Here is a 15446-nt window from a genome sequence, read left to right as displayed (position 1 = left end):
GACTGCACGTATGGCATACCCTTGCCTGTCGTCTTGAAGAACGTGCCTAAGCAGGCTCCCAGATAGAATCAGAGAATCACAGAATGGTTAGAGTTGGAAGGGACCTTAAAGATCATCTAGCTCCAACCCCCCTGCCATGGGCAGGGACACCTCCCACTAGACCAGGCTGCTCAAATCCCCATCCAGCCTGGCCTTGAACACCTCCAGGGTTGGAGCATCCACAGCTTCTCTGGGCAACCTGTTTCAGCATCCCACCACCCTCATAGTGAAAAACATCTTCCTGATACCTAATCTAAATCTACCCTCTTCCAGTTTGAAGCCATTAGCCCTGGTCCCATCACTACATGCCCTTATAAAAAGTCCCTCCCCACCTTTCTTGTAGGCCCCGTTCAGACACTGGAAGGCCGCTGCAAGGTCTCACCAGGGCCTCCCCCAGGCTGAACAACCCCAAGTCTCTCATCCTTGCAGGAGAGGTGTTCCATCCCTCTGATCATCCTTGTGGCCCTCCTCTGGACTCACTCCAACAGGTCCATGTCCTTCTTGTGCCGAAGACTCCAGAGCTGGACGCAGTACTCCAGGTGGGGTCTCACCAGCGCGGTGCACTGTTTTTTTCCCCCACATATTTCAGCCTTTTTTACAGGCTGCTGGCAGGCTGGTGTACCACGATGGGTGGAAATGGCACCCAGCCAAGAGCTCTATGTCACCTGTCGCCGCAACGCGCGTTTACTTGACCTCCCCCTCGCAGATTCAGAAAATAAAAAAAAAAAAAAAAAAACTTTTTTTATTTCAGCCGCCCGCTCCCAGGCCGGCGAGCTCAGGGAGGCCGGCGGGCTGAGGGGACCCCGCGCAAGGGTTGCCGGGAGGCGGCGCCGCCCGGCCCGGCCGGTCCCGGCCCCGGTCCCGGCCCCGCCGCCATGGAGCTCTCGGAGGAGGCGCTGAGGAAGCGGCTGGGCAAGGTGCGCGCGCCCGGGTGGGCAGGGGGCGCGCGGGCCCCGCCGCGCGGCTGAGACGGCGGAGGAGGAAGGGGAGGAGGAAGGGCTGTGGAAAATGTCGACTTTTTAGGCGGGTTGGAGGGAACGGAGCGGCTCCCTTGAAGCAGGAGGGGAGAGAGAGGGGCGGCTCCCGGCGGGCAGAAGTTCCCGCGGGTGGGCGAACGAGGAGCTGTGAGGGGAAGGGGGCAGCTGAGGGAGTTGCGCGGTTCAACCGCCTCCCGTTCCGCCGTCGTGGCTTATGAGGGGCTTCTGATCCCTGCGGGGTGCGGGGTGTACACTGCCTTACCGCAGCGGAGTTTAAAGTTCGGGACACAACAACGCGTGGGATGTGCTGAACGCAATTTAAACCTTACTCGCCATGAAGAGTTGCGTTTCTTTGGGGACTTTTTGCGGCGATCCCTGCATTAGTATCTCCGCGCTTTAGAAACCCAGATTTATAGCATCCCTCAAATGTAGAGGCGTTTTAATTCCCATACGAGAAACTGAGGTATGCGCCTTTAAATTTCGGGCGTGCCACATAATTGTAGGTGCAAAATGAGAAAGGTCTATACCCGACTCGCCTCACGAATCATCCGATCTTTAGAAAAGAACAAAATGTTTGATAGGAATGCCTCGTTATGCATTGCAAGTAAGGTGGTGGTCAGCTGGGGGAAGATGGGTTTGATTTCACAACCAGCTGTATCAATACTTCCGAAAATGTGTTAAATTGTGTAGGCATTCCTAATTTGAGCACCTTTGATTATTTTTATGTTTTGTTGGGTTTTTTTTACTGCTTGACTTCACAGTATCCTGTAAGGTTGAATGTGGAGAAGCAGACTAAAAAGTGTTTCTTCTCAGCAGCTTTGTGTTTTCTTGTACAAAGGGGAAAACAGTCGTACCATTCACATAGCTGTAGTATCGCTGCTGTTTCTGGTGGGTGCTGTACTGAAGAGATTGTAGATTTTAGCTACTACTTTGTGAGGAGTATTCTAGTGGAGTGAGCAGCTCTTTAAGCCAGTCAGGCCACAGTTGTGTTTGCTTAGGAGAGGGTTCCAGGACAGACTTCCTAAAATGAGAAGCAGAAGCTCTAATCTAGGAAATGAAAAATATTGTTCATACTTTTAGATGTGGGAGGATGCAAATCTCTTGGAAGTTCAGGTACCAGACTGGCTGGGGACAGTTGAAATGAATTAGCAGTGGTTCATCCTTGCTGATAATTACTTTCACATCACGTTTTAAGTGTCAGTACCTGTGTTAAATCTGTAGGCAGGTTTTCTGCAGGTGGGAAAGAGGGATGCATTATTTTGTTTGAATTTTCTCAGCTCTCAAGGACAGCTTAAACATGAAAAAAAATTCCCAAAGGCTAATTACTTACACATTTAATATGTTTGTGGAAATAGACGTCTTGTGAAACTCTTCTAAAACGCATGCAGGTGGAGCTGAGTCTTCAGTAGTAACTGTGTAAGAAAAAAAAACCTCATTACTATGAAGTTTATATTTTTATATTGGTTTTAATGATGATGTGCAGAGGAGAGTAAATTTTATTAAGTCACTGCTCACACAACTGTAAAGGGAAAAGTGATATATGAGGAAAGATGTTCAGAATTTTGAGTTCCAGTGTATCAACAGCAGACTTGTGATACCTTTAAAGCTTTTTTTTCTTGTATCAAATGTTTTGAGAATGCATTTCACACCAAAACTATTTATAATACTGCGAGTAATTATTACCTTTCCCTTCTTGGGTTTCTACTTTCTCTTGGTTCCTTTTCCCTATATCAGAAAATGAAAGAAGCAGCCTGTGAAATAAACCATTTTTTAATGATTTTTTTTTTCTCCTCTCTTCCCAGTATAAATTCAGAGACCTGACCATTGAAGAACTAAAGAATGTTAGCAAGACCTACCCAAACTTCACGTTCTCCATGAACACATACAGTAAGAACTGATACAGTTACTTTGAACTAATTGTGATTCTTATTTGCGCTAGATTCAGACTGTGTATAGTAGAATCTGAATAGTGTCAATATCTTTTGGTTGTGTTCCTGTCTTTGACTTGCAGTAAAATTTCTCATGCCATGTGACTGTTTTTGAAAGCTCTTTGAAGAATGCAGACATATAATAAACCTAGGCAACTAATTCACTAAATTTAATTTTATTTTAACTTGTCAATAATTATAGAAGACTTATGTTCTTTTAAATTCTTTATGCGTAACAGCATTTTCCCATATCTCATTACTGTATTGAAAGTGGTTTTATGTCTTTAGCTTATCAAGTGTAACTTCCAGAATCCCTCAGCCTGACTGAAAGTTCCTACAACACCAGCATTACCCAGGACAAGGGGTTTTCAGGCTAATGATGTGCTCAGTTGTACCAATACAATTTTCATTAAGATTCCATTAAGAAATTATCTCAAAGGGGGAGGAACAACCTTAGTAACATTTTAGCCTTGGCTCTTGCAGGAACATTGTATATTGGTAGTTGTGGATGGGAATGCCATGCCAGATTTGAAAGGATTTATTATTATTATTATTTTTTAAAATCACATTTTTAATTTCAGCCTTCAAGGATGGATCCCAGAAGGACCTCCTGAATTTTAGTGGTACTGTTCCAGTGAAATATGGTAAGATAAATCAAATATGATTTTCCTACTAGTTATGCATTTAATTGTAAAATGTGTTGGGTACTGCCTCGTAACAATATACTGTGCAGCTTCTTTAAATGTGGCTATAAAGCATTTTGCATGAATTGGCAGAAGCCACTTCTACTGCATAAACAAATGCCTTCGTGCGCTCATAGATGCTGAAATAAGTTGGTGTTAAATAAGTCAATTAACTATTTTAAAAAATCATGTAGTTTGAGACTGTGTAAGGCAAACTCTTTGGTTCTAATGGAGGTTGCATGAAGTTTACAAACCCCATGCTTGTATAGAAAGTGTCCAAAAACAATTAGTAGATAATTTCTTATTTTTAACTTAAAGCCTTTGAGGTCTGAGGTAAAGCTCTTAATGGATGTGTCTTTACATCAGATTTTGGGTCATAAAATAAGTATGAAATGGGTAGCTACAAGAGATTTCCTTGCCTGGAAAAGGGGACACATTGGCTGATAGAATATCCTGGGAAACAAAACAACATCAAAGCTTTATATTAAGACAGACACAGTCAGTAGCACTTCAAGTCGATGCAGACAAGTCTCTTTTAATTAACTAGCCTAAGTAACATAAATACTTGCCAGTGTGAATCTACAAAGTGATCTGTCAGGCTTTTTTTCTTTGTTACTACATGAATTACAGACACGCACACCTGGTTTTTAGTGCCTCTTCTCAATGTGGAAATTAGCAAAGGCTTTTGTTTTGTGTTGAACAGGTGATTTCTATAACATACCCATTCATCTGTGGATTCTGGATTCTCATCCCTTTGCTCCCCCCATTTGCTTCTTGAAGCCGACTGTGAACATGGCCATTTCAGTGGGAAAGCACGTTGATGCCCACGGCAGGATTTATTTGCCTTACCTGCAAAACTGGAGCCATGTAAGAGGTGGAGGGGCTGACAGGGGAGGAAAGTATTTGGGCATAAAACATGGTATCGTGTGGAGATCAGTGGAGAGAAGTGGATAGAGTTTGGGGCTTTTTACTTTCTTTGTTTTTTGTTAATCTTAAATATGTGATGATTATGCAAAGAGAAGCAGAATGTCTCTTGAAATTACAGTTTTCAGACTGTCTGAAGCAATTGTAAAGGAAGTTGTAAGTGCTTGTAAGGAAAATTATTTTAAGCTGAAGAAAAAAGGGACTGACTTCATTATAAAGCAGTATAAGCCTCATGTGGACCTTTGATACTTTTTTCTTTGTTGCTGTGAATAATGAATAATAATAATAGACCAATTGCATATCCTTCAAGAAAGTTCAATGGAAGTTCCTACCTTTTGGATGTGTCTCTTTCAGCATAGCTCTGAAACATTAGCATAGAGATTCAAAAGCCAATGCTGTTGCGAAATGATTTTACGCACTGTATTAAATAACTTACATAAATATGACTGCCAGGACAGTAAAAATGATTTTTTTTGTGTGTGCTAGTTTTCTGAAACAGATAGGATATATTTTTCATTATTGGTATAGAAATTCCCAGGCTTTTCTTTGCCTTAAGTGTTTATGTAAGTATTAAGGGTGTCAATATTTGTAATTTTATTAAATTTTGTATAGCTATGGTTCTTTATGAAATACTGCAGATTACAGCTAATAGCACTATACGAAATAGCTAGTCAACTATTCGGTCTCCTGTGTTGCTATGTTTCAGCCTAAATCAACTGTTATTGGATTAATCAAGGAAATGATTGCAAAATTTGAGGAAGAGCTCCCTTTGTATTCACTGTCATCTTCTGAAGCAGCCAGGCAATCGGAACTTCTCTCCTACATTGCAAAGATTACTGCAGGTGTGGATGTTTTCATATATTTGTTTGTAACATTACTACACAATATCTATTTTATTTGTTGTTATTACTTGATATGACTAAGATGCCTACATGATTTTAGTATCTGAATTTTTGGCGTTTGCATGTCTGCAGGATTTGGTATTTTCTCTGTATAATCAAAAGTGCCTCTATTTGAACCGAGAGCTCAGATTCTCTTTATTTGAATAAGCAGCTCATTTTGGAAGTTTGCATTTAAGCCTACTGAAAAATGCTGTAGACTTGGTATTACTAACTTGTTGGAAATTACTGCAGCAAAACTCCATGTGAAATCTTGTGGAAGGGAAACATGATTGTTTTATAAGTTGATTTTACCCAATCACCGTCATTCATTCTTTCCGATCTCATTCACTCACACTCTCACATCCATGGTCGCAAGCCCTGAGACCTGTCTGACCACAATCACTGATGTGCAACACTGAGGACAAGGAGTGCTGGCTCTTGAGCCTATATCGTGTTTCTTGGGTTCTTCTTGTTCAGTGGTGACAAGCTGATTTCAGACTTGTCTTTTACACCCTTTGGGAGTGGATGCATATTTGCCTCATTACTTTATCTCACCCATTGTAAGTCTTGAGCAAAATCCCTGAATTTCACAGTTGTCATGCTTTCCTTATTTTACGTATTTTATGGTTCCAGTCCTTCATCCTGACACATTTTCTTCAGGTCGGTCTTTTCTTCCTCCTCCTTTTAGTGAAATCACGGATGGTGATCTGTGGCAACTAGTGCAGACCTTTATCCCTTTCCTGCCGTTTCTTCTGGTAACTGTGTGCACATACATACTTGTGAGCACGCACGGGTGTGTGATTGTAGGCAATCAATCTTAACGTTTCTGTTGCAAGTCTCTCTGCATTATAGTCAGAATGAGAATCATTGTGTTACCAGTAGCATTGGCTAAACAACCCCAAATCACTGTATTTTAATCAAATTTCATTTTGCATGTCTCCAAAATAAGAAATACTTTGCAAACTTTATGATCATGGTATATATTCACGCCTGCAACAGTAGCAAAGGGAGTATTGTTTGTATGGTTCTAGCTTCTTGATGTTGTTATGCTCATATTTGCTACGTAGTGAAAAAACATTCCTATCTAGAGAGGAATATTTGTGTTTCACACTGTGCAAGTTGCAATGAATTTTCTGTGTTCAGGCTTGACGGCTATTTTGAAAAAAGTTTTATGTAATTTGGTTTAGCTCTGGCACAACCATGATCCTTTATAAAGCAGCAATACTTGTATTGATACAGTGTGGACGAGCACTTAAGTTTGTGGTTTTCTTTTAATTGTAGGAGAGACTGACACGAAATCAAAGACTAAACTTGGTGGAGGCAAAAATGAAGGATGTTTTAACAAAATTACTGTTGTTGGAGCTGGAGATCTTGGCATTGCATGTGTGTTAGCAGTTGCAGCAAAGGTATGTAATTATTATAAATAGCAACAGACCTGATTTATAGAGAGGCTTCCAACCTAGTTCTTAGTGTCTGACACATAGAAATAAGTCATCAGTTTTAATAGCCATGTCACTGATTATGTCATTTGCCTCTTCAGTTAACTTATGGACACACAGAAGTGTTAGTTTCTGCCTTGTTTTCTCAGTCAGATTTTTAAATACAAATGGTTGAATATTGAATTAACTTATTTTGAAAATCCTTAGTTAAAGGATTCTTGCCTAAGTGGCGGCCTTTTACAACTGGGATCTCCTGGTCCCCTGGAAAGGGGTAGCCTGTAGATGGTATGTACTTCATTACGGCTATATGCTCAGTAACATCAACATTTATAACTTCACAGAGACGGCTTTGTGAGTTCTTTATTTGTTTGTCTTGTAAGGAGTCATTTTACAATTAAACTCAATAAAATAAATTCTTTGTCTTGTGATTTGACAGTAATTTTGGTTAGTAATTTTGTTTGTCTTATTATACACAGTACAACAAACACTGGAACTGGAAGAATATTGGGTTTTATTCCTCATCACCACAAGAACACCTTTTGGTATGTTCCGTTGTTGATCTGCATTATTTTTATTTGTACAGGGTGCTGCAGACAAGGTAGTTCTTCTGGATCTTTCTGAAGGTACAGCAAAAGGAGGGACCATGGACTTGGAGATCTTTGCTCTGCCAAATGTGGAGATCAGCAAAGGTATTAGATGTTGTTGCTGGAATGGGAGCGAGTACTGTACTGTGTGTGCTTGTGCTCGTTTTAATGAGAGCAGGACACCCAGGGAGATACAGAGGCTCTGGCATATAGGCCATCCTTTTAAAAAGATGTTGTTATCTACCATCTTTTCAGGGCAAAATTGGGAAGGGAAGGTTCAGCAAAGCTTGCATCACTTTTATTTCAGGCTTTTTTCATTCTGTTTATAGAGGTAGAGGTATGTGAATCTGTACTTCCAGGGTAATAGGCTAATGCTGAAATAGGACTCGTGTCATAGGTGGGTAGAGGGAAGGAAGGAGGGGTAAAAAATATATGTATGTTAGGGAATTAGAGATAGCTGTGAGAGTGGTGTTAAAAAGGCTGATAAATAAAGGTAAGTTTCAAAGTACTGCTTTCCTAGATTGATGTTCGTTAAACATGCATATCGGCAATAGCTCTTAATCGTTATCACTGCATATTCAGACAAATAGTTCTTAAAAATCTTGTCCTTGATTAACTGTAATTGTATAATTCAATAGAATTGATACCGTGTTTCCATAATTAGTGGTGATTGCTACAGTCTTTGATGGTCTTAGTCGCAGAGGTTGAGGTGATGTGGCTCAAAAGCTCTTCCACAGGGAAACTGGAACTGAATTGAGCAACTTCACCATTCTTCCTTGCTTGTCTGTGGTGGTTTTGTGTCTCTTGCACCCTCTGCAAGATGCAATGAGGGGATTTCTTGTGCTTCTGATGTAATTTATCTTATTTCAGGAACAGGGACTTTTTCTCGTTCCACCAGGCATCTTATCTGCTTATTCTGCACCTGACATTGCCTGCTCTACATCCTTTGATCTTATTTTGCAGGTTTTACTGGTAGCACATTTTTTCCCGAACCGTGGTTGTGCAACTGTACCACAAATCTCTTGTTTGTGCCTTTGTGGTTAACTATTACATATTTACATTTAGCTGTGGTACAAAAAGCTTGTATGTTGTTGCTGGCTGTGCTATTAATAGTGTTACAGTATTAAAAATGCTTATACGCTGTCACCTGTTATTTTAGTATGCTTATATCTAGGTTTGGGGCAAGCTGCTATTAATTATATCCTCCTTAGTATGCTTCCAGTTTGTCAGTGCATTAGGCCTCTACTTTGGCTTCAGCTGGTTCCAGATGTGGTGTGACAGTCAAATTACCTTGTTTCTGTGTTCAAGCTGATCACCTATATGGTACTTGGACATTCAGTTACCCACTCAAGGCAGCTTTGACTTACAAATTTCTGCAGTAAATGTAGTTGTGTGTTTTCTTGGGCTAATAAATACATTTCTTTTACTTGAGTTGTTAAATAGACTGTTGAAACACTTTTTATGGTTGTCTACGTGTTCTTAATTGAGCTATAAGATCAAAAACTATCGAAGTCTCAAATAAAGGAGTAAAAGTCTTTCCCCTTCTTTAAAAATTGGAATAAAAATGAAGGAGCCTTTTCGTGGATGTATTATTTTTTTTTCTCTCTTGCCAAGAAAACTTGGAAAAGCTTATTACCTGTCAACTCCATCTAGATGTTTTGTGGTCTCTGCTCTGTAACACTGGACAAATTGCAGTCTGCCTTCTGTGTTTGCCAACTATAAAACAGAGAAGTAGTTCTGTGGGAGAGCTGTGTTTTACAGGTGCTGTGGAGTTGCCCCAAATTCCACACTGTGGGAGACAGGAAGGGAAGAACCCCTCACTTAGCTGGATGCTGCAGTTCTGCCTTTAGGACGGCTCTTTGGTTTGCATCCAAAACTCAATAGAATGACATAAATTTTAAAAACATATTTTCTTTATATTTTCAGATTTTTCTGCTTCAGCTGATTCAAAAGTTGTGGTACTTACAGTTAATTCTCTGGGAAATGCTCAGACTTATCTTGATGTCATACAAAGCAATGTGGACTTGTTCAGAGGAATTATCCCAGCAATATCACACTACAGTCAGAACACCGTTCTCCTTGTTGCTTCTCATCCAGGTATGTTGGTACTCTGCCTAATGCTTTGTCTGCCACCTGGCTTTCTCTCTGGCTTGTTTTAAAAATACCTTACTGCCGAATATACCTGCTTAGTCAAAAATTCTTGCTACTCTGAAAGATGTTTTCCTTTTCAGCTTTGAGCAGGACACTGTCTTTGAGGTTTTTTTTCTTTACTCTTACAAAGATAAAAGAAAATAATATACTTTGTTTTGTATAAAAGGTATGTTTTCTGTACTATTTCTGTACATAGTTTCAACCTTACTGTATCTACAAGATCAGCATCCATTGGCTGTTGTCTTGTCAGTTGTGAGTTTTACATACACGTTTCTCCTGTGCAAGTAAGGATAGATGTATGTGTGTTATGTGCCATGTGATCCCACTCACAGACTCCTAGTATACATAATATACTGTTGGTAGTAAATATTGCACCTATGTTTTGGTGGAAAGTTTAAATATGTTGGGTCGGTGATACTGTGAACTTAGACAAAGCAAAAACTACTTAAAAGGGAAAGAGGTAAGCATGAGCCTCTCTGTCCTGTAAACACACTGAAGACTGCCCTTTTCTATTTCTCAAGTGCTTCTTTGCTGTCGTGGTTTTGGCTGGATTGGCCAATCAGAATTGGATATTACCTTTCCTATCATTTAGAGCTGTGGAGATGGAGAAGAGAGTGCTTGCCAAATGAGACGAAATTAAGCACTGGCTGAATTAAATTGAGAAGCATGTGATATTTTTGGTAGAGGGAAGCATGGTGACTCATTCTGAAGTTTCACTTGACTTCTCTTTAAAACTTTACTTGGGCTGTGAATTTTCTTCACCTCCTCCCCACCTGACTTGGTGTTCTAAATTGAAATAAATTACTGATATGTTTTTACATGCTTATACCTCTTCCAAAGTAAAGAACTTCGTCCTGTGGTTGGTAATCGTGATTCATAGTTTGAATTCATTGATTCATTGTGTTGACTTTGAAGTGGTCCTTCATTGCAGCATATTTTTCTTTCACGTATAGTTGAAGTAATGACATATGTGTCGTGGAAGCTGAGTGCATTTCCCAAAAGTAGAGTTATTGGAGTAGGTGCCAACCTAGATACTGAGAGATTTCAGTATATACTGACAAATCTTTTGAAAGCAGAGGCACTGGCAAAAGATGCTTGGATTATTGGTGAACAAGGAGAAGACAAAGGTAAAGTGATACTTTATTATGTCTATGAGTATATAATGTCCTGGCAGTGCTTAAGTAATTGAGTATTGAAAGAATAATCGAGAAAAGTAGTTAAGGTAGTCATAAGCAGAAGTGTAGATTTTCATAATAACGGTTCTAAATTTTGGTGTTTGCCCAAGACTGTAGACCTGGAGTGGTAGCAAAAGTATTCACCATTTGTCACAGTAGAAAAAAAAAAAGTATAGAAAATACAACCTTAGGTGCTTTTTATTTGGTATAATAATATAGGTTAAAAGCACTGAAAGAGGAATGAAATGTGTTACAATATATGGTAGGTTACTGCTAATGTAAGAATTGTTACATATTACTTGATTTTTAAGCAAGCGTCTCTGGCCAGGTGGTACTATTGTTTATTTCAGTAGTCCAGGGAACCTTAGAAGGTCATCAGCTACACTTGGGTGGTTGTGGGGGAAGGAAAGCTTGAATTTTTGTTTTTGGTTTTTTTTCTCCTTATCTTATCTGCTACCTATTTTAGTCACTGTTTAGATGTGCATTTAAATGTTGGTTCTTTCTATTTAGTACTGTCCTGGACCAGTTGTAATTTAGCTGCAAATCAAATGGAAGCAATGGCTTCTCGTAACTCAAGGGAAAAGGTGGCTAACAGGTAAAGCCATTATAATCTTTTTTTTTCCTTCATGTTTAGGCACTTGATGTTTGCAGCGTTTTTTCCTTCAGCTATTTATGAAGTGGAGGAATTTTGCTCTAAATGTTGACACATTGAGTTTGTAGGAAATTGTAGGTCTGCGTGTCATTCACTTTTACGTATGTGTGTATGTCCCCTGTTTTTCTGAAGTTCTTAATAACGTTGTGCCTGTGACGATCTGAGGACAGGACAAGCTTGGTAGAACGTACACTAGAATATTAGAGCTGCCAGTTTGATCATGTGTTTTTTAAAAAACAAGCAAAAAAACAGCAGACAAGCTTTCTGGGACACTTTTCTCAGAGCATGTGTGGAAGCACAAGTTTGGATCAGATTACCTGATTTAATTAGCCCTTTATCAGTTACACTTCTTGACAGAAAACAGAATTGTTACCAGTGTGGGTAAAGAAATTTCTTAAAGCAACTCTTAATTACCTTCTGTTGTTTTCCAAAACAGAGAATAATGTTTTTATAGCACACTTTACCTGATACAGTACACTTAATTTATCTTTTGGGTTTTACATATAAGCCAAAATAGGAATAATTAAAATCTAAACATCATGTTTTTCTCCTTTTTCTGGTTTATAGAGCTATGGAAGTTCTAAAGGGAAAAGGTCAGAGATCTTGGTCTGTTGGGCTCTCAGTTGCTGATTTGACTGACAGCATACTGAAAGATAAAAGAAAGGTTCATTCTGTATCCACTCTGGCAAAGGTAAATGTGTGATTAATATATTTTAGTTAGCGCTGTAATTATATTATTAATACTGGATATGACTATTAATTTTATCAGCACAGACGTCTCACTTAAAGTAACTGTTCTGAAGTATCACCACTTCTGTTACTTTCTTCCAACAACAGCTTTCAATTCTAATGCAAAAATGAGCAAAAATCAATTATTGTGTTAATCTGAAACCAGTATTAAAAGTGAATTATTCTCCCAAAAGTACAAGAGTCCAGAGGGAAAATATGTTCAAGGTTGCTGACCAGCTCCCCTGGAATACCCAGATTTGGCAAATGAAGAGAAATGTGTGTGTCGCAGTTTCCAAGTGCTCAGTATTGAATGTAGATTTTTCCAGGGGCCGAAAGAGTTTGGTATCTTTTATGAAAGTATAAAATGCATTTTCTGCCAGTATCTTATTTGACCATCTTTGAAACAGCTGTTTTTCTACTCCTTGATACTTTACATTGATAAGATTACGAAGCTATATTTAGCTTAAAATTGTAGACTGAACCTTGTTTAAAGCATTAAGTCATTTCATGTGAGGCAAAAAAACATGTGGAAACATTTACTTGTCATTTGTATTTACAGGCTTGAGAAGGATGATTTATTTGCATGTCCCAGTGCAGGGAAATTGAGCAGGCTGCTTATTCTATCAAGTACAGACATATACCTAATTTCATAATTATAGTTTTAATCGTTTATGAACTAAATGCAGATATAGACGAGTGACAGGTCTCTTAATCTGCAGAGTAACTACAGGATGTGAAATTTCCCATACGGGTCCTGTAAGTAAACAAAATCTGTAGTGTAAATTTGAATTATAGAGATCTAAGTTTAGTGAAGTGTCTCACAGAATATGGGATCAATACATGGAAAATATTCCCCAGATAGCTCCCTTTGGCTGCATTTTTAAATTTCTTTTGTTCTGTCCTAAAAGAACTAATGGTGCTGTACTGCCAAGTGTCCCTACTTGTTCTACCTAAGAAACTGGTTAAACAGTGTTTTGTAGTACAAACTTTGCCTGCATTATAGTGTTCTGATATATCTATATTTGGAAACTCCTCCAAGTGTGGCATGGTTCAAGATTATTTATTTTATATGTACAGTAATATTTTACAGTTTCTGTACAGTAACCCATTGCACAGGATCTAAAATAACTGGAATTTGACCTATACAAAACATGCCGTATGATGGAATATCCTTGCCTAACTAAAATAATCAAGTTATTTTGTGTAGTTCCATGCTTCAGACAGAGCAGAAACAAGTAACTGTGTGACTGTGTTCTTTGCGTGTTGTTTCAGGGATGTTGCAATATAAACAGTGAAGTGTTCTTAAGTCTACCCTGTGTTCTCGGAACCAACGGAGTGATTGAAATGGTCAAACTAGAAGAAGATCCACTAGTGCAAGAGAAACTGCAAAGCGGTGCAGGGTCAATTCATGACCTTCAGCAGCAACTGAAACTGTAAGCAAGCACAAGGGAAGCCACTGTGTCTGCTCACAAAATCCGGAGATTTGCTAGGCAAAAAGGCTTGCTTGGTATATATGGATTTCTATATATAAAACAAGAAGGTTTTTTTACTGTACTTCCAAAAAGTGCTTTCTCAGTTTTGGTTTAAATTATTTAATAATGTGCTGCATAGTAACTTATTTGAAAAGTGCACTTTTGGAAGCCAAAATGAGGAGGGTAGCGCGCAGGAATGTTTTACCTACATTCAGCTGAATTTTGCCTGTGGTTTTTTGTTGCTAATTATAGCCTGATTCTTGGGTTATTCTTAGCAATTTGCACCTCATTATTAGGACATAGTCTGGGAGAGCGGCTTTACCCAGCTCTGCAGAAACTCCAGTGTACAGAGCCCGCTAGAACTCTGCCTCCAGGTTTTTCAGTGCTGCATCAGGGGCTAGTCTAGGAAACGTCCACGCTCCAGCTCTTCGGGGCACCGGCGGATACACTTCGGTAGCTCGCTCTTTCATGCCTATCACAGATGCTCTTATGTCAATGGACTCCTGCTTGTTACTAAGGGGAAAAAAAGCTTGACGTTAGCAGTGCCCTTCAAAGCTGAAGTATTGGATATGCATTTCTGCTGTATGTTTAATGACATCTGAGGCTTTCTGGTGATGACTTGTTTGCTCTTATTCTGTAAGGACGTTCAAAGCATTAAGCATCTGCATTTTTTGGTACATACACGCAGACTCTTACCCTGTGCCGCACTGGGAGAGATGCGCTTCCTGACAGGGAGGAGCCAGGGGGTGGGCTTCAAATAAAGAAAAAAATCTGACAGTTAAGTATTGCAGAAGTATCTGTGAGTTTAGGCCTTGATCCAAAGCCAAGCTGATGTCAGAAAGCTTTCCATCCGCCTGAGGGGGATACATCAGCTTGAGAAGGCAATGGAACCCATAACCCTCCTTGGGGGACGCCGAGGATGTGGTGAAAAAACAGGATGTAGATTTTTTAGATAAATCAAAAAGCAGATGTTTTTAAGATAAAGTTTTTTTTTGGGGGGGGGGGGGTTCTAATGTCTTGATTGCTTGCACTGGTAAACATTTGGGCTCCACTCCTGCTGTGTGCGGCGTAGGATCATCCTTCCGTATTTAGAGGAGTGACTGGTTAAATATTGAAGGTTTCCGAGAAAAAGTAGGTCTGTGTCAGAGCAAAGGATCTATTCCTTTGTGTCTTCCGTATCTCACCGAGTCAGACATACAAGCAGTTCTGAGTTTATATTCATCTCAGAATTAAGATAAAAATAGAAAGAAAAAAAAGTCAGTAAATCAGATAATTTTTTTTCATGAAATGAGATGGTGCTGAGTGATAGGGCAAAATTCGTGTTGGCTGCAGGTGACCAACTTTGCTGCTATATTAAAAAAAACAACACCCAAAACAATTGCTGGACCTCGGGGGTTGTTGGTTTGTTTTTTTTCTCTTACTTTGGAAAAAAACAGCATCAAATTATGGTTTTACATTGGTTCTTCATGGTCTTGTGTTTAATCTGTTGAGCGTTTATTCTCATGTTAATAGTCCAGGTGTTTTGTTTGATTGGGTTTTTTTGTTTTTTTGTTTTATTAATAGCTTTAATCATAAAAAGCTGCAAATCCTTCCAGGGATGTCTTTTAAGTTGATGCTTATGTTATAAAATAACTAGTCTTGACTCGTTGCTCTCGTGTTTTGTGTCATATTTCTTGAAAAATAACCGGCATGGACATGGCACTTCACGTTCTCACGGGAAATTAATATTTTTTAGCAATAAACCGCAATACGAAGGATGTTTTGTACGTTCTGTGAAGTCTTTTTGACACGCAAACTACCGCCAGAGCGCAG

General features: G+C 39.4%; 1 protein-coding gene across 1 annotated transcript; it reads left to right on the top strand.

The window, feature by feature from the left end:
* The first annotated feature begins 900 nt into the window (after positions 1-900).
* UEVLD (UEV and lactate/malate dehyrogenase domains) lies at positions 901-15384 on the top strand. Its single transcript, XM_063331303.1, has 12 exons — positions 901-956; positions 2819-2903; positions 3526-3588; positions 4331-4494; positions 5258-5393; positions 6714-6838; positions 7455-7560; positions 9382-9552; positions 10560-10733; positions 11292-11376; positions 12001-12124; positions 13435-15384. The coding sequence occupies exons 1-12, from the start codon at positions 915-917 to the stop codon at positions 13597-13599; spliced, it is 1440 nt and encodes a 479-aa protein (XP_063187373.1). The 5' UTR covers positions 901-914; the 3' UTR covers positions 13600-15384.
* Positions 15385-15446: the final 62 nt, after the last annotated feature.

The sequence above is a fragment of the Chroicocephalus ridibundus genome, chromosome 4 (assembly GCF_963924245.1).
Source record: "Chroicocephalus ridibundus chromosome 4, bChrRid1.1, whole genome shotgun sequence".
NCBI classification, from domain to species: Eukaryota; Metazoa; Chordata; class Aves; order Charadriiformes; family Laridae; genus Chroicocephalus; species Chroicocephalus ridibundus.
Note: the sequence above shows the minus strand (reverse complement) of the source record. Positions and strands in the feature narration are given on the sequence as shown.